The sequence below is a fragment of the Ictalurus furcatus genome, chromosome 15, assembly GCF_023375685.1.
Source record: "Ictalurus furcatus strain D&B chromosome 15, Billie_1.0, whole genome shotgun sequence".
Classification (NCBI taxonomy): domain Eukaryota; kingdom Metazoa; phylum Chordata; class Actinopteri; order Siluriformes; family Ictaluridae; genus Ictalurus; species Ictalurus furcatus.
In genome coordinates, this window is record NC_071269.1 from 19,594,034 (window position 1) to 19,613,085 (window position 19,052).

General features: G+C 38.2%; 2 protein-coding genes across 5 annotated transcripts; one reads left to right on the forward strand and one right to left on the reverse strand.

Annotated features, from left to right (window-relative positions):
* Positions 1 to 1,552: 1,552 nt before the first annotated feature.
* Positions 1,553 to 7,944, reverse strand: tardbpa (TAR DNA binding protein a). 4 transcript variants are annotated; one of them, XR_008387940.1, is made up of 7 exons: positions 6,590 to 7,394; positions 5,094 to 5,257; positions 4,710 to 4,850; positions 4,316 to 4,501; positions 4,144 to 4,228; positions 3,235 to 3,381; positions 1,553 to 2,485 (listed from the first exon to the last, which is right to left on the reverse strand). XR_008387940.1 is itself a non-coding variant. In XM_053643588.1 (6 exons), exons 1-6 carry the CDS (start codon positions 6,828 to 6,830, stop codon positions 3,287 to 3,289), a joined length of 912 nt encoding a protein of 303 aa, XP_053499563.1. In that variant the 5' UTR covers positions 6,831 to 7,394; the 3' UTR covers positions 2,560 to 3,286. The 4 variants fall into 4 exon arrangements, 2 of the variants coding, with proteins under 2 accessions (XP_053499563.1, XP_053499562.1); XR_008387939.1 differs by having other exon boundaries at positions 3,235 to 4,228; positions 6,590 to 7,944; XM_053643588.1 differs by lacking the exon at positions 1,553 to 2,485 and having other exon boundaries at positions 2,560 to 3,381.
* c15h1orf127 (chromosome 15 C1orf127 homolog) lies at positions 7,944 to 18,134 on the forward strand. The gene is made up of 12 exons (XM_053643585.1): positions 7,944 to 8,369; positions 9,007 to 9,079; positions 9,213 to 9,298; positions 9,561 to 9,662; positions 10,169 to 10,293; positions 11,137 to 11,280; positions 11,374 to 11,412; positions 12,610 to 12,747; positions 14,181 to 14,265; positions 14,985 to 15,181; positions 15,271 to 15,394; positions 16,597 to 18,134. Exons 1-12 carry the CDS (start codon positions 8,246 to 8,248, stop codon positions 16,977 to 16,979), a joined length of 1,620 nt encoding a protein of 539 aa, XP_053499560.1. The 5' UTR covers positions 7,944 to 8,245; the 3' UTR covers positions 16,980 to 18,134.
* Positions 18,135 to 19,052: the final 918 nt, after the last annotated feature.

A 19,052-nucleotide genomic window follows, 5' to 3' on the forward strand; every position in this document is an offset into this window, starting at 1 on the left:
CATATACAGTGCCCGCCACTAATATTGGCACCCTTGGTAAATATGAGCAAAGAAGGTTGTGAAAAATGCTCTCTTGTTAATATCAAACAATTGCAAACAAAACAGGTTTATTAAAAAAAATCTGTTATAGGTGTCCAACAATTATTGGCACCCCTATGAATTCATATGAAAAAAATATATTTGAAGTATATTCCCATTGATATTTTACATTTTGCTAGAACACCTGGGTTCAACCTTGACTTCCTGTCTTACAGGGGTATAAATATGAGGTAACACATAGGCCAGATGCCCTTAGTCATTCAAAACAATGGGTAAGACCAAGGAATATAGCTGTTATGTGCAGCAAAATGTTGTTGAGCTTCACAAAATGGCACAAGCATTGAAAATGCTAATTTCCACCATCAGGGTGTTCCAGTCAACTGGAAATGTTTTGAATCAACCTGCAATTGGACACGTGTCTATATTGTCTCAACACACTGTGAAGAGGATGGCTCGAGTAGCCAAAAAATCTCCAAGGATCACAGCTGGAGAATTGCAGAAGTTAGTTGCGTCTTGGGGTCAGAAAGTCTCCAAAACTACAATCCAAATTCACCTACATCACCACAGGTTTTTTGAAAGGGTTTCAAGAAAAAAGCCTCTACTCTCATCCAAAAACAAACTCAACTGTCTTCAGTTTGCCAGACACTACTGGAAATTCAAATGGGATCGGGTTCTATGGTCTATGGTTCTATGATGAAACCAAAATAGAGCTTTTCAGCAATAAACACCAGAGGTGGTTTTGGTGCCACAGAGCGGTAGCCATATGGAAAAGTACCTCATGCCCACGGTTAAATATGGTGGTGGCTCTTTAATGTTTTGGGGCTGTTTTTCCTGCCAGAGGACCTGGACATTTGGTTAAGATACATGGCATCATGGACTCCATCAAATATCAACAGATATTAAATGAAAACCTGATTGTCTCTGCCAGAAAGCTTAAAATGGGTCATAGTTGGATCTTCCAGAAGGACAATGATCCAAAACATACATCAAAATCAACATAAAAATGATTTACTGACCACAAAATCAAGGTCCTGTCTTGTCCATTCCAGTCCCCTGACTTGAAACACATAGAAAACCTGTGGGGTGAACTGAAGAGGAGAGTCCACCAGTATGGACCTTAAAATCTGGAGAGATTATGTATGGAGGCATGATCTCAGATCCCTTGCCATGCATTCCCCAACCTCATCAAGCATTATAGGAGAAGACTCCGAGCTGTTCTCTTGTCAAAGGGAGGTAGCACCAAGTATTAACTAAAAGGGTGCCAATAATTGTTGCACACCTATATTTAACAAAGATATTTTGGGATAAACCTGTGGTGTTGTTTTTGCAATTGGTTGAGATCAATGAGAGCAGAGTATTTTTGTGAATTTTTTTAACAAAAAAATTAAACAATAAAGACAAATTTTCACAGCTTTCTTTGCTCATATTTACCAAGGGTGCCAATATTAGTGGAGGGCACTGTATATACATACACATATATACACATGCACGTAATAATAGATAGATACAGATGTATGTGTATTAAGCTTTTTATATCTCTCAAAAACTAAACAAGATTCCAAACCATCCTAAAAAATAATAAAAAAAAGACATTTATTTGGCCAATTTACACTCAATCATAAGCACATGTCCCTTCATTACTCTAGTTCTCTAATCTCACTTCATAAACTTTCCTAAACTAACCCCCTCCCCCAGCACTCTAGATAGGTAAAACATTTGCTTGAAAATTTTGATTCATTTTACACGTTAAATAACTAAAATCAAACTTATAGAAAACTGGATAAAATCTTAAAATACAGTATTAAAGATTTGTATGAGTCTGTTTATTGAAAATTACCAGAAATTCACACCATTCACTTCAAAATCCCCATTACAGTCCAAAGATTTCACAACTCCCCGAGATCTTTACAACTTTCTCATGACAGAAACAAGAAAACTTGCAGGCTGCTGTTCTTGAGGGTGTAAGGGGTGGGGGTAGGGGATGCGTCTTTCCCACTTTTAGAAATATCAGACCACTTAAAAATTACAACTGATGAACCTGCCATTGGTGACAGTTTTAAACAAACAAAAGAGAAAAAACCTAATAGCACAATTAAACAATGAGTCATTTACAAAATGAAAAGTATGAGTGTCACTTGAAACGGGACTGAAGGGCTCAGGCATTGTTCCATGACAATATTCTTTACCCTTTATTTTCAATTGGGTTTCTTTTCCTATGTGCTCCAGCCAATTTGAAATAGTCCATTTAAATTTCAATAGAGATTCCAGGGATCCTGTTACAGTGAAGTGAAGAAGTCCCTTTTCAGGTCTAAGGCAATCAGCAGCATCTCCACAGTTGGATTGTGTTGGAGCCGCCAACACTACACCAACTCCGGTCTTCAGCTTCCCCAAAACTGACTTCACTCTGGGATCTGATGTAAACCTGGGCCAGCGGAGTCCAAGGTCCCTATACATGCGAATTAAATAAGTTTTTGCAATTCAATTAATTTTTGTAGCAATCAAAAATAAGCCACTGTCAAATACCTAGTCAAATTAGTTTTATTTGAGAGTTCCCTTTGATTCACAAAACATAAGATGGCATTCAAAGCACTTCAACAAATGCAACCTTTCTTTAGGGATTCTTCAACTTTCACCGCCACATCACCCCTCGCGACACTCAGAGCTCACGCTCACTGGCACACACCCCCACACATCAGTGCTTTCTCACAGACACCACTTCACTTATTTCACACTTGGAGGTAACAGGGAGGAGATAGAACACACACACCATACAAGCATTCACAACGGATAACATACAAATACTTAGGTTGCTAGACATTCCGATACATACATATATATTTCCTATAACTATTGATTATATGAGAAAAGGAAGGAAAGGAGATAGATCAAAAAGGGAATAGGAATAATGAATGTCCATCTGATGATGTGACAGAAAACATGCTGCTGCTGTTCACACTCGCTCACACAGGTTCTTCTCACATCTTGCAGTCATCTTGTTTTTTTTTTTGTTTTTTTTTTTAAATCGCACAATCAGCTCTTTTCACACTTGCGTTCACGTTCGCTCTCTCAGTCTGTTCGCTCATTCAGTCTCTCACTCTTGGCCCACCAACAATCCATCACCATCTCACTCGCTCTCAAAGCGATACATATCGGACAGATTTATCCATGAAAAGGGGAGAAAAAGACAACACCCACCGTCTAACACAGTAAATGAAGAGTGAAGCTGTGTTCTTTGATGGCAAAGCATTTACACATGGGAAGAAGGGTACTGATACTGAGATCGCTCGAACATTGCGGCCAACGAAGCGCTTCTTCCAGGGAAATGGGAAAAGAGGTGGTGAACTGTAGAAGAGATTTATGAAGGCTTGACCATAAACTCAAAAAAATGCAAACAACTCCACACAATACAACTCAAGTCAGATTCACAACAAAGCATCTCTAAGTACAGTTCATAAACACTGAAATGCAATGAAATATCAAGTTTTAACCAAAATAATCAATGAAAACAAATTAGATTTTCTACGTAGTGTTCATACCACTCTTACGATTTAATCCAATCAATTTTATAAAGTTTTTCTTCATGTATAACATCTTTTAAACAAAACACAGAAGCAAATATCTTCTAAATACAAGAAAAATAACATCTGCCTGCAAACTCTCATCTCAAAAGTACTTACCTAATTTAGAAATAAGGACACTGCAAAAACAAAGTAGCTCTTTACATTCCCCAACTAGACTTGGTCTCCATACTGGAGCCAAAGCCAGAGCTAAAGCCACCGCTGGAGGCTGCGTTATTCGCACCCCACCCGAGACTAGCTGAGCTGGTGGCATTATAATTGCTGCCGGCCGCGCTATAGCCCTGGCCCTGATCTCTGCTACCTGCTGTTTGGCCGGCTGCAGTGGTACCAGAGGCAGCCGTCTGACCCTGCTGATTGGCCAGCATACCCATCATTCCCCAGCTGCTCTGGAGGGCTGCCTGGGCTGCTGCCATCATGGCTGGGTTTAAGCTAAGAGCCCCAAAATTCACATTGCTGCTATGACTGCGACTACCGCCAAAGCCCTGCCCAAACCCCCCAAAACGAGCACGATCCAACATGTGCCTACTATTATTGTGCTTAGGCTCTGCGTTAGAGATGTGTACGCTGGTGCCCTTGATGATCAGGTCCTCACCACACAGAGACTGGGCAACCTGGAGAACAAAACGATTACCAAGTTACAAAACGTGTCAGACAAACCAACAGTGGATACAATTCTACTCGCACTCTAGGAAACCAACCTGGTCATCGGCAAAAGTGACAAAGGCGAATGCTCGGAAAGGCTTAGGAATGAAGACATCGGTGACTTCACCGTACTGCATAAAGAACTGCCTGAGGTCATCAGCAGTCATGTCCTCAGTACATCGGCCCACAAACACTTTCCTACTCCGCATAGGCTCATCTAGCCCAGCCTGTTCCATGAAGTACTAGACCAACAATTAAAAAATAGTCACTATAATGACCATGAAAACATGATACAGTATAATCATTCACGCTCACGACAATGCAAGCATCTAGGTGGGGGTGGGGGGGACAGGGAAAAAAAGCCTTCCACGTCTAGGGTTACATTATACTAAACAGGTCATGTTTAGTATAAATATTTAATTAAAAGATGGCACAGAAGAGAGGTTATACCTTTGAGTTGGGGAGCTTGCAGTCACACCATCTCCCATCAATCATATGCCGCTGGGACATCACTTTAATCTGTGTCTCATAGTCTGTAAACCTTACAAAGCCAAATCCTTTAGAATTTCCTGTTTTTGCATCTCTCTTAACCTGTCAAAGAAAGACACAACACTCAATACATACTCAAGTCCTGAAAAGCCATATTGTTAACATTGTTTAGTGTTTTCTACGACATAACACACCCAAAATAACTCAGGAAATGTGTATAATTCAGTTGATGAGTTGACTGTGTGTTTTAAATCAGAGAAAACATGCAAACAAGATCTGCAGGTCTAAACTGAAGCAAGACATGTTTGCTCCTAAATTGTGGAAGAAATACCCAACATTACTAACCTGTACCATTATCACCTCTCCAAATGTGCTGAAATACTCTTTCAGGTCTTGCTCAGATGTTTTCCATGGCAACCCAAGAACAATCAAGTCTGAAGTCTTCTGAATGCCCCTCTTAATTTTCACAGCAGAAGCAGCATCCATTTCATCCATCTTTCTTTTATTGTCTAAAAATTAATAAAGCTAGGTTAGATTGACGATACCAATGACAACAGTACACTACACACACTTGGCCAGGTTAATGAATTCAATATTCATAATTATCAGACTCAAATACCATATAGGTGAAAAATAAAAGTTTTTCCTTCAGTATTCTACACTGGCCATGAATGGAAAGGATCACAATAGGACCACTGCTGACCAGGTGATATTTGAATGATGGCCCATTCTTGGCACAGAAGACATGGACACAGCAGTGGCTTGGTAATGTGTGTGGTGCCAAGTCTAATAAAGTAGTCAGTAGGGTTGTTACGGTTTCATCCTTAGTCATGGCATATAATCGGACAGTCTTTAAAAAAATCCCAATTAAAATACATCTCCGTCTATTACCGTCTACCCATACTTTTTTTTTTAAAACCCAGTCAAGTTCCTTACTCCAATAGCTCTCATCCCATTTGTATCCGGTTGTGACTATACAAAAACGTAGACTAGATTTCACAACCACCTTCATGGACATGTAACATTCCTACTTCTGCCACAGCTCCTAGAATGCCTCTAACGCTCAAAGACATGTAACACAGCACTGTTGACCAGAACCGAAAAGAACGACGATCCTTTTTTTTTGCCACACTGCCAGACTACTTGGATAGTTTATAATAAAATAGAGACTTTTGACCAAGGATTTTGTAATAAATTTGCTTTAATTTCTCACCACCATCTTGTGTGTATTTATGGTCGAATAACAGTGAAACTGAGATATTTTTAGACTTGGTTATCATCGGGTAGAAATCTCCAACTGTAACACCCCTAGTGGTCAGTAATAAAAACAAAAGCCCAGTACTGCTGTTGCACCCAAGAAACACCCAATAGGATGCTATTTTCGTCACTGATGGCCCACCATCCAAGTCACATCTGACCGGTGGTGTCTTTCCAATGCTGGATGGGATAGAGTGGATAAGATAAATTGTGCATTTAACATATTGGATACAGCCTGGTGTGTGTGTGTGTGTATATATATATATATATATATATATATATATATATATATATATGCGAAGTGCACCAACATGGTGGGTTTAGACCACAGGGTCCTCGTGTAACCCCCTGTTCTGCACATTTTAGTGTTTCACTATTGCTCTAACACACCCGATCAGATAATTAACAAGTAGAACTGGATGTGTTAGAGGAGAGAAAACACTGAAATGTGCAGGACACAGGGAACTCCAGGACCATGTCTGGGAACCTGTTGTGTAGAGAATGAACAGAACAATGAGTAAACCGCCTGCACGCGCACACTATAGATGCAGAGGTTTTATTTTCTTGTGCGTTGTACAGATTACCTTTTGGGTAGTTGACTACGTACACCAGGTTGCCCCAGTCGGCCTCCGGTGCATGCAGCACTCCCTCCACTAAGCGCACTCCCCGCATGCACTGAGACACCGGATTCCGGTAACGCAGGCCGCACGCGCCTGGAAACTGCGCCGCCACGCTGGACAACAGCACCGTCCCGTCCTCCTCGGAGGGAATTTCCATTGGCTCCTCGTTTTCATCCTCAGCCACACGGATATAACACGTTTCCATGATTTTAATGCGAAATCGCGGTGGTTGCTAGCTAGTACTGGACGTTAGGGTAGGTGGGCGCTTTGTGCTAGCTAGCTAGCTAATACGTTAGCCACCACGGTAAATAATTTAGTTAGCTAGCTTAGCTAGCTTTACGGCGGGACGTTGTAAACACAGTGCCTACTGAAACGAAAATGTAAACAATGCACACTGTAGTATGCGTTATCTACCAAAATTATTATCACAGATAACAATACAAATATCAGATAAACAGATGAACGCTTATACTCCCATAAAACGTCGCTGCTAACTATCGTCCATGAAGGATGAAAGAGGGCCTCAAGCTCGCGCAATGAATGATAGAAAGGGTATTTTTTTCGCGCTCTCAGTTTTCTCGTCTAACCGGTCTTATTTTTAGGGTTCTTGCAACCACAAACTGGAGTTCGTTAAATAATGAATCTGCACTGTAAATTTAAATTTCCCGGAGTAAATGTATTTTTACACGAAACTCAAACAAATACCCCGGTCTATTTTTCTAACCTCAAACTTCTATCAAAATGGCCGCTCGAGCGGACTCGTCGAAGAAAGTGCGTCATCATCTGGAAGGTACCATCAGAGCGTAGACAGGAGGGGTAGACGTTAATACTTTTATATATCATTTTGTATCAGACGTAGGTTATTTCAGTCTTTAAAGCGATAATTTTCAATATACAGATCGTTGTTTGTTAAATAATTGTATATTAAGTATTGTGTTTTAAAATGACTTAAATTTTGAACGAGTTATTTAACACTTACCCATTGTTGTACGGCGAGCACAAAATTCTGTAGTCCTATCACATTTAAGCGCGGATAAACCAACATACAGACAGGGATAAGGATTGGTATTTGTTAATGTGGTTGCTGGTGAGGCGGCTGGTTACATGAGAAAAACCCTGTGGTGGGTTTCTGTTGAAGCAGAAATAATACACACCTTTTTACATTCCTGAGAGTCCAAAATGTAGATGTTTTGATTATATACTTTACAAACAATACAACTGTAGCTAGAGCTGATAAGTAAGGAATAACACTGCTATTTATAGGAAAATAACCCATTACTGAAATGTTAATTACCGAGAAACTGCAAAGCCATGAAGACTCTCCTGTGTTGGAACACTTAAAGCTACTGCTTTAACCCTTACCATTACAAAGTACTGACACTGGAGACTCCTTCCATAGGTGTTGAATAAATATCTCCTCACAGAAAGCTTCGCCATATCAGCATCTATCCCATCCATTTTCTGTATCGCTTATCCTACACAGTGGTACAGGGGAGCTCATCCCAGGGAACTCTGGGCACAAGGCGGTGGGATACCCTGGACGGTGCCAACCCATCGCAGGGCACAATCACACACACATTCACACACTTCAGACAATTTGGAAATGCCAGTCAGCCTACAATGCATGTCTTTGGACTGGGGAGGAAACTGGAGTACCTAGAGGAAACCCTCGAATTAAGGGAAGAAGATGCAAACTCTTCACACAGAGGACGGAGGTGGGATTCGAACCCACAACCCCAGAGGCGTGAGACAAACTTTAACCACTAAGCCATTTATTTTTAAGACATATTTAATATTAGATTATTTGAAGTGTCCTCCATACAAGTATTTGTGAATGAGATGTTATAATAAAGAAAACTTATTAGAACAAGTGCATTAATACAAACCGGATGTATAGAAAATTAATGAGTACCTACTGACTAATCAGTTTCAAGAATTCAACAGTGGTACAATTGCCATTAATGTTGTGGATTGCCAGTTCTTGCTTATACTGTTTGTTTGTAAATCCCCTCAGCCACTACTGACTGCATAGACGCTTACTTAAATATTTAGTTTCAAGGATTAGATTTTGTTTATCCATTCAGCAGCAGAAAATTTAATTTCACGGTATAATTAGATTTGTTTAACATTTCAGATGGTGGCTGCTGTCTTACTAAGACTCTATTTTGACATGAAAATGGTTTACTAAATCTAAAAGTTACAGTGCAGAAGTGTGTGGATGTTAAAATACTCCAAGTTAAGAAACCACACCACACACTGTCCTTACTTTCTACCCAACCACTTTGTTCCTCAGCCTGTGATGTTGTTTTATGGTGCACCTTGCATTGAGTTGTAAGTTTTAGTAGGCAAACACAGGTGATGCTTCAATTTATAAATTGCAGTACTACTAGCAGTATCGGACGCAGTCGTGTCAACCATGGCCCTGATGCACCTCAGGATATTCATCTTATTCTTGTAAGTATTATGTTTTATTGCAATTTCCTACAAAGAAATACAGTGAAAACATCAATGTAGACATGATAAAGAAAACTATAGACCTACTGGATTATACTGAATAGGTTTCTTCTTCTGTTTCTTTGCCATGCAGGTATTTTGTGTTCCCTATACTATGTGGTGGTGTTTTGCATGTGCAGAAGAGAGACTGGATGGGAAATCCACCTGCAGAATTCATCGGTAATTTTCAGTGAAGTGTCTATAATTGGTTAAAATAATGCTTTCCATGTAGGCTGCAACCCATGAAGACATTAATGGATATTACAGTGGGCATCAGGGTCTTTCTGTTCACCTGTTGCTATCTGATACAGTGAGGTGCTTGACAATGCAGAGGAAAAATTATTTTTAAGAAAAATGTAGTGTACATTTACACACATGGCACAATACAAACATAAAGCTTTATTTATTCTTTTTTTTTTTTCTTGTTTATGCAATTGTTTAGAGGGAGATGTGGAGTGCTTCTCTGAATATATGGAACTGTGGATCCACAGAATGAGAACTGAAGGGTTGAGACTCTGGCTTTCAGCAATGCTGAGGATTCAAGGTGAGATAAATGTACAGCACAAGGGATGTTTCATCCACATGGGTGCTAGCATGTTACTACAATCAAATGAGAAGAAACATTCTGAAATAATTTGGAAAAACTAGTCATTTTACTGCCCAAAACACATTTTTTAGTTGTTTTAAGATGTCTTTATGTGAAAGTGGCATGGTTGAAAAATGTCAGTTTAATGTACACAGCACACAGTGATCTAGTAATATAATAATATTTACACAGCTAACACCTGCCACCAGAACATATGTATCGTTAACACGTTTCTCAATCAGATTCATGCACTTGTTACTTTAGCAACACAATAGAAACAAAAGTTACTGCAGGGAAACTGGGAAGCTGAAAATGTAATTGGAAAATCTCATTGGAGAGATAGACAAGTGTTATTGCATTATAAAATACTGTATAAGAGCCTATCAAGATCCGCTGCCTAAAGTTTAATATGATGGTTGCAATTTACAATAGAGCATTTCAAGAAATTTGTTGTTTTTTTTTAGTCACTCTTGGGTCTCTGGAGATCTTAAACCATCAGCTGTCAGCATGTGGCTTTGGCCTGCATAAAGATCCTGACAGGAACTACATCTTCAGAGTCATGTACAGTGGGTGCTTTGTCCAACAAGAGGTAAACCCCACTTTAAATCTAATCCAAATCTTTATTGCTATAGCATACATAGTTTTATAGTCATAGTTTAGTCTAATTAAAAGTAAAGCATTCCTAGGGTGAACATACGTCCTCTTTTTCCCGGACATGTCCTTTTTTTCGGACCTTAAAAAAGCGTCCGGCTGGGATTTCTAAATTTCAGAAAATGTCTGGGATTCGGGTTTAGTGTCATTATGACGTGCTTATGGTCTAATACTGCATCATGTGTGTGCACATTTGCATTGCTTTAACCCCTCTGTGTAATTCCTGCTTTCTCACACACGAGGTCGATTATAAAAGGCTTGCAATAACTATTGGCCAAATTCCTGCCTCTCAACCATTAGCCTACTCTCAGCGAACGCGTGGAGATGAAGCGCTGTTGTGTACAGTGTCAAACAGTTGCTTGACAATAGCATCAAAGACAACTGTCCTGAGTCGAAACAATGCCTATGGCCATATAAGGTCATTTTTAATTTCGTGTTTAATCACATTGCTTCATATTACCTGGCCATTCAGCTGTGTAATTGATGGTAGAAGGTACACTCATGGCATCTAATATTTTATTTTATTCCATGGACATTCAAGAGAATGTAGGAAAAAATGTAAAACGTGGGCAGAATGAAAGCAGGTTTATATATAATATTTATTTATTTATGTGATGCTAATACTGTGTCTGTTTCAGTGTATTAGTAACACTTTTGAACATGATTAACGTCCCCCGTCCCTGTCCCCCCCTCTTTTTTGGAAAACCAGAATATGGTCACCCTAAGCATTCCTCACTACAATAATGTGTAATTGCAAAACTTTCATTGTGCCTCTTTTCAGCATGGCCATTATGTGATTGTATTGAACTTGGTGAAGAGAATAAGCCGCTTTGGAGGCAGGACACATAATTATGTAATGAAATGTCCTGTAGTACCAGCGCCACCCAACACAGAGCATATTCAGTGTGACCCTGATTTCATCCAGGTAGAGCTTTTAAAAAAGTGCTTCTTTGTAAACCTAAGAACAAAACAACATGTGATCGGTCCCTTTTAAACATTTGATATTTTATATTCAAAGGTTACAAGACAGATCCCAGTGGATAGCTGGAACAGTGAGGTAATGTTGGCTAATTGGTTTGTATGTTTGATAATAATGTGTCTGATATATGGTATAAAACACTTGGGAAGTTACAATAACCTGTTTGCTTAAGTGTGCACACCCTTTTATAATCACATTCAATCTCATGTTCAAAAGTAATTATCATACAGCTGTCATCAATTAAATTATTCTGATTAAGCCCAAGTAAAGATCAGCTATTTTTGTAGGATTTTCTTGATATCTTCTTGGTTTCATCTGACTGCTGAAACCATGGTCTGCATATAGCTGACAAAGCCTGTTCATGGTCTTGAATAGCTACAGATACTAGTTGATTTTAGTGAAAAACCTTTTAGTGAAAGTAATTTCAACTTTCAGCATGACAATGACCCAAAGCATCAAAATCAACAATGGAATGGCTTAACCAAAAGAAGATCAATATTTGTGACTGGCGTAGCCAGAGCCAAGACCTGAATCCAAATAAAAATCTAAGGGGAAGATTTACAAATTGTTGGATCTAGATTTTTTTTTTTTCAAGAAAAAGTGGGAAAATCTTAAGTCAAGATGTCCCATGCTGATAGACTCTTACCGAAAAAGACTGAGAGGAGTAATAAAATCAAAAGGTGCTTCAACAAAGTATTAGTTTAAGGGTGTGCACAGTTATGCAACTAGGTTATTGTACATTGTTTTCCCTTTTTCCCCCCTAAAAAAGATTCTGATTGTTTTTCACTTTATTTATATACTTTGCAATTTCACACTAAAGGTGGGAAAAGATCTGACATGATTTATCTTAGTTTCGTTCTTTTACTTCACAAAAAACATTTTTTAAAATCATTTAACGGGTGTGTGTAGACTGTACATTAATATGAGTTATAAATAGTTGTACTCTCACTTTCACTTAATGTTAATAATGTCATGTGCCCATAATGTCATGTGCCCAAGAAATTTCAAAAGCTTTCCATACTGAGGACATCCACCTCACTAAGTGATAGAAAATGAACAGGAACAGCTTTACCTCAGACTGTTACAAAGCACGGACAATGGAGACTCCTTCCTTTTAATCTGATTATGTGGAATGTCGATTATACAAGTCCCTTTGTAAGTTGTTACTGGCCAATCAGAATCAAGAGTTCAACAGCTTTGTGGTATAAAATGAAATAAAGTCTTGGTAAATGTGTAAAAGAAACTAAGAAAACTATATTTTATTTGTCCTTTTAGCTCAGATGGTCTCTTGCTTTGAGAGGGAGTCTGGTAGTGGCGCTGGAAGATGCTAGTCTGATTCAAGTAAATGTTGACATTCAGAAGCCGCTCATTACTGTTCAAGGCAGGAGGAACACAGTTCTCAGTCCTGTGCAGGTGAGATAACTTTTACCAGTAATGAGCTCTCAGACTACGTGTTGGTTACACTATGACATCTTTATAACTCAGACCCTGGCTGTGTAACACTGAATTATGGATTATGTTATTCAAAATGATTAGTTTACAAGATGCTATCATTTGGCTGTGGAAGATAAATAGACAGAACAAAAGCTGAATTGTTGTGGAATACCATAAGATCGTGGGGGGGGGGGGGGGTTGGGGGTGGGGGGGGAGAGAAAGCAGTTGGGAAAGGATATTTTGTTTCAGAAGCATCAAAACCAACTTATGCTTCATACCATAGAACTACATGTGACTCTCATGTAATCATATACTACATATACTTAGTAATACACAAGAACTATCGTACACATAATTTTTAAATTATTGTTAGTATTGCTACCTAACTACTTAAGCTCAATAGCATAACTGCTAGCAACACAATGCCTCGATTAGCCTGGATTATATCTTCTGTTGTTACCCAGCACTCCTTACTTTGTCACGAGGCACCACAACCTCAGCCAAGCAAAACTGTGAAGCAGACTGGGACCACATTGTTTTCACAATAAATGACAAAATGAATCATAAATGTTTCACAGAGGTTTGAATTAATTTGTTGTCTTCACATATGCTCAAAAATGCTGAGTCATTAGCCTGAGTGATTGGAAGTTTGTTGTTAGTTAGTTGTAAAATAAATAATAATTATATATATATATATATATATATATATATATATATATATATATATATATATGAAAAAGAAATGCAACGATAAATTAAATTAGTCTGTCTGGATATCATATAAACATTCTTTGATGTGGATGATTAAATTTGTCACATGATCAGAGGCATTTACAGGCACAAATGGTTCTGCATTGTAGTACATGCATGGTAGTGCAAATAAAAAAAACATACTTGTACAGGATATTTAATGGCTATTAATAATACTTAAATAAATTTGTACTGCCACATTTGTTTCATTTTCACAGAAATGTTACTATATGAACAGTCACAGTTGTGACTGCTGAGATACACATGACTATAAATTCATATTTGGCTAATGACAATACTAATTAAAAAATAAACATGAAACAAGGTGAAAAAAATATTGCGTAAAAAATATTTTTGTATGTTTACTAACTTTTCTAAAACGTTTCACGTGACATAGTTGTGTCCAACGAGTAAAATGTGTCCAAAAAACGTTTGCTTAAATGAATTAAATTTGTTATTAATTTAATATTTTGACTAGACTAATGAGTTCTAACGTAATATATAGTTTTTTCTGCCATCCTGTGGCCATTAGGATATATGACATATACTGTATGTTCTAATCTAAGCATTATGTGTTTGAAAGAATGTCAGTCATTCTGTGGTTTATGTCTATTGTGTTGGAGTATTTGGAAATTAACATTTGTCTCCTGTTATTTTTTTAGGTTCTACAGACTGAGGGCCAGTTCTTACCTCTTAAGTTGGTCAGTGGACAATATGCCTATAGCATGGAAGCCACTTGTCCAAATAGTGTGTACAGATCATATTATTACTCATATATATATATATACACACACACTTACACACATTACTGTGCAAAAGTCTTAGGCACCCAATTTTTTTTAGTAAAAACTTTGTTATAGATTATTATTTGATGACTTCTACATTATCGAATCGGTACAAAAACATTTTAGATTTCCAAACATTAGTTTTCCAGCACAAATCTAAATGTTACAGAAAAATGTTTGTATGTCAGTAAAGAAAGCAGTATATATATTATGTAAAAGACCACTTTTCAGACCAAAAAAAAAAAACCCTAATGAAGGCTGCTGGATTTTGCTGCAAAAATAAGAAGCAAGTGCAACAGTCAAAGTCAAGAAGAACCGTGGCTGGTTCTGCAAGATGCTCAGTAAAACTTACAGCTAATGTCCTTATAAAACTGCACAAATAGTACCTGAAACTACTAATTATTTTTTTTTATAACAAAGGGTTGTCACACCAAATATTGACTTTGTTTCATTTGTTTACTGCTCTTTATATTTATTTATATTTATTATTTATGTTCTATGTACTTTTTTTTATTTAGAAACATTTAATTTCTTTATTTTGATGGCATCTTTGCTCTACAGCATTTCTTTGCATGTGCCTAAGACTTTTGCACAATACTGTATATATACAGTATATACTGTTATATCTCTGTGTCTGCACAACATGTTGATCTCTGGATGTTTCTGTGTTTGATAATTCAGTGATTCAGCACTCATCTGAGGACACAGTGCTGCACATTTACAAACGCCGCATGGGATTGACTAAGAGAGGAGGTTACGACAATGAGACCCTGTCAATCAGCAGTGTGTCTATAAACCAGACAGACACATTTACCTGGTCTGAGACCACCAGCTTTGTGAAGCTCATCGTTCCCACTGCGCTTATTCAAAAGACAAAGGTGAAAAAACTTGTATTCCTCAAATAATTTTTCTAAATTACCTCATTATCATTTTGTGTTGTTTTTTTTTTTTCTTCATTTAATTGCAGAAATGTGCTGACAAGGAGGGTGAGAATCTCCAACAGTCATTCTTCAGAATAGATGTTGTGCTCACTTTTAAAGAGACAAATAACAGAATGTTCTGGACGATGGAGAACACGTCACCATGCTCAAGTTAGTATTTGGGGCACTGAATTAATCAATCTGTGTTTTTCCAAAGTGAAAATTATATAAGTGTAAAATTGGTTATGGTAACTACGAGATGATGACTTTTTTTATGGAAACACACACTACCTCCACATATAGATATCTAGATAACATCTAAAAATGGCTAAGCTATATTATTCATTATGCAGTTAAAGGAAAAATCAACCCTGAATCAGTTGCATGTCAATATTTAGAACACATATTAGAAAACATATCTTCATATCTTCAATTGTGCAAAAGATTTATTCTAATTTAAAGAAATTCTGAGTTTATTCTTTCATTAATATGTTGATCTATGTTCACTGTTTCCTACATTACCCACAATGACGTTCGACTACCTACTGATAGTACAATGTAGCCCTTGCATCATCTCTACCTAAAGAGAGCGATGCAGCAGCGCTTCAGTCCTTTAGTCTGTCCAGCTCTCTCACCTCCTCTTCTGTACACTCTGTAAAAACAGATCAGCTTCCAAAGCTTCAACTTCCATGCTAATACTACACTCAACGTCATCATGCACATCATCTCATAAATTGCTAACTAGCCGAGCCACGTCTCTGCTGCATCTCGGTGTAACTGCGTCGTATAGCTGCATTGCATTCTGGATCTTTGAGCCTAGTGTTTGCTGTCTCCACTACTTCTAAATTGGATTTCTCATAAATATGACATTGAATGTTGCTGGAAAATGTTGAGTGGCAAAAGAGGCTCTTGCTCTTTTGTTCTTATGGGCTAACAGCGAAACCTAACTGTTATCTCTTATATCAACCATTAAACACCATTGTAACTGTGCTAGCAATGTCCTCTTGTGACATCAGGGTGGCAGACATCACTAACTTCTCACAAAAGTACAGCACCAACCAACAGATTAACAAGAATCATTAAACACATCACAAATATTTCATTACAAACATTATATAAGATGTTTCACGGTGGAGATTTCCTTTAATACTACAAATACAGTTAATACTAATTAGATACATGTAGAGTTAAATCCTGACATTATACTTCATACTTCTTTTAATTATAGAAGCTGCTGGTATTGTTTCACCTGAGTTAACTCTGAGCTAGTAATCACGAGTTGAACAAAAATGAGAATGCTTCTTATTAGTCAGAGGTACGTAAATACCATGAACACTATATCTGACTAACAAGATGATCTGAATTTGTTTCAGATGATCACATTCCTTCAGTGACAACTCATCCCTCAGTAACACCTAAATCTCCTGTGACATTTACTGCTTTAAACCCCACACTCGTCAATTCAGTCACAGAAGAGCCACTGCTTTTGCCCAGCACGAAGCCCCAGACGTCACCCGGGACCATTGAAAAAGGATTTAGCAAGACTAGCACGGTTCTTCAAGCTACTAGGGTACCTGGAGTGGTATCAGGATCTCCATGGAGCACTGGTTCAGGAGACAGTGATACACGTAATGTGTTCAGAACCACCTTGTTCAAGGCAGATACTAGTACTGATGATCTAAATCTTGATTTTCCTGGGAATCTTGTTTTAACAACATCTCTTAGCATGGGGTCAGATGCAACACTGGTTAGTTGATCCAATCCTTCATTTAGTCCTCACCCTGAACAAGTCCTGGACTTGACTAATGCCAGAGAAACATCAGCAGGCATGCCATCTCTGACAACCACGGACAATACTGTAAGGTCGAACACAAATAGTAAGATTAGCGAAGCTGTACTTTTCACTACATCTCATTCTGAGACTGAAACCAAGTGGAGCCCTGTGACATTGTCACTTTATTTAGAGAGCACTAGTACTAATATCATTCCAAATACTGTCTCAGATGTCACTTTAAACACTCCACCTGCATCCCTGACACCCCTCTGAGTACATAAGAGTCGCTTGACCATCCCTGTCGCCCCACAAACTGATATTACAGTCCTGAATAAGACCACAATTATTCACACAACACATGAAGGCACATCTGTTTAGCCAGAGATTGTTACATTACCAAGCACATAGGTCGTAAAAGCAGGGCAAAGGCGATAACACCGCTGTACTTGCTTCATACTTTCACTGCACCAGAGAACAAAACTATGTTCCAGAAATGAGATTCTTTCCTTCATTCATCTGAGGATAATTATGCCAGCTACTTTACCTACCAACATGTTTTTATGAAAAACTCGTGCTATCGTGGGGAGAACATGCAAAACATAGTATCGAACCCTGGAGCTGAGAGGCACCAACGGACCTGTTCTGCCATTGTGTCACCGTAAATGAAAATCAGCCAAAGACAAAGCAAAACGGCAACTCTGATACCTGTTACCATGGAGCAATCATAAGATATTATATATATTTGCCTCTGGGTAAATGAGTACAATGTCTGAGTGTTGTCTTTGACAGAAAACAGGATCCTGCAGTGGCACCGCCCCGAGGCATGATATACAGTAACAACCATAAAGCCTTTTAGCTTTCAATAAATACCACTTAGATGTGAGTTTTGTGTACTACATAGAATGGATTGTTGTTGTATTTATATAAAAAATGAAGTGTGCATACATAAAAATAAAAGTCTCTGACACGTATTTGAATAATGCACACATCCAAAGTTATACACGGCAATCTGATATGTAGTGTGAAGAGTTGCAGTAGCTTTCAGTTTATCTGCTTCTTTTTAGGGGTTTTCAGCTAATGTAAATGTTGTGGTTTTTAAAAATGCCAAATATTTATTTTTGTTTTGTTCTTTTCAAGATTCAGTAAAAAAATTTGAAGTGCTACAGAAAAATAGATGGATGGGTTTACACTCAGAAAGCAGAGCATTTCATTTATGCATAATTTTTCATCCAATTGGATCATATAATGTTCCTGTAAAAGATAACTTTTTCATTATGTTCATTTAACATGAATTAACTCAAGACAAAAAAATGACCAACTGATTTCCACTAATGTCATATGAATATATACACTATATACCCAAAAGTTGGTGGACACCTGACAATAACACTCCTGTGCTTTTTGAACATCTCATTCCAGATTTAGTCCCCTTTTGTTGTTATAATAACTTCTGCTCTTCTGGGAAGGCTTTCCACTAGATTTTGGAGTGTGACTGTGGTGATCATTCAGCCACAAGAATCTTTAGAGCTTTAGAGTGGTCAGAACTGATGTTGCGTGAGGAGGCCTGGGGCAGTTGGCATTCCAGTTCATCCCAAAGGTGTTCAGTGGGGTTAAGGTCAGGGCTCTGTGCAGGCCACTCGAGTTCTTCCGCTCCAACCTTTGGAAACCCTGTCTTCATGGAGCTCTCTTTGTGCACAGAGGCGTTGTCAAGCTGGAACAGGTTTGGGCCTCTTAGTTCCAGTGAAGGGAAATCTTAATGCTACAGCACACAAATCCTATACAATTGTGTGCTTCCATCTTTGTGGTACCACATATGGGTGTGATGGTCAGGTGTCCGCAAACTTTTTGGACATATAGTGTATATTTGTCTCTAATGCATTTGTATTTACATATAAACTATGCAACTACAGTGTAACTACTGTGGATGTGTGCACTGTTATAGATAGAATGTAATAGTGCAATCATTAAGGATAAATTATTATTTGCAGTGGCATCCTGACAAGCAGCAAAAGCCACCTGAGTACGAGGGGGACAAAAGGGGGAAAAAAAGAAAAA

Excerpts from the sequence above, each read along its gene's own strand:
- tardbpa (XM_053643587.1), bottom strand. The coding sequence starts at position 6,830 with ATGGAAACGTGTTATATCCGTGTGGCTGAGGATGAAAACGAGGAGCCA. Across the intron at positions 4,851-5,093 it reads GAGAGGTGATAATGGTACAG|GTTAAGAGAGATGCAAAAAC; the intron begins GTTAGTAATGTT and ends TTTCTTTGACAG. Across the intron at positions 4,502-4,709 it reads GCAAGCTCCCCAACTCAAAG|TACTTCATGGAACAGGCTGG; the intron begins GTATAACCTCTC and ends TTGTTGGTCTAG.
- c15h1orf127 (XM_053643585.1), top strand. The coding sequence starts at position 8,246 with ATGCATGTCTTTGGACTGGGGAGGAAACTGGAGTACCTAGAGGAAACC. Across the intron at positions 8,370-9,006 it reads GAACCCACAACCCCAGAGGC|TACTACTAGCAGTATCGGAC; the intron begins GTGAGACAAACT and ends TATAAATTGCAG. Across the intron at positions 11,413-12,609 it reads TGGATAGCTGGAACAGTGAG|CTCAGATGGTCTCTTGCTTT; the intron begins GTAATGTTGGCT and ends TTGTCCTTTTAG.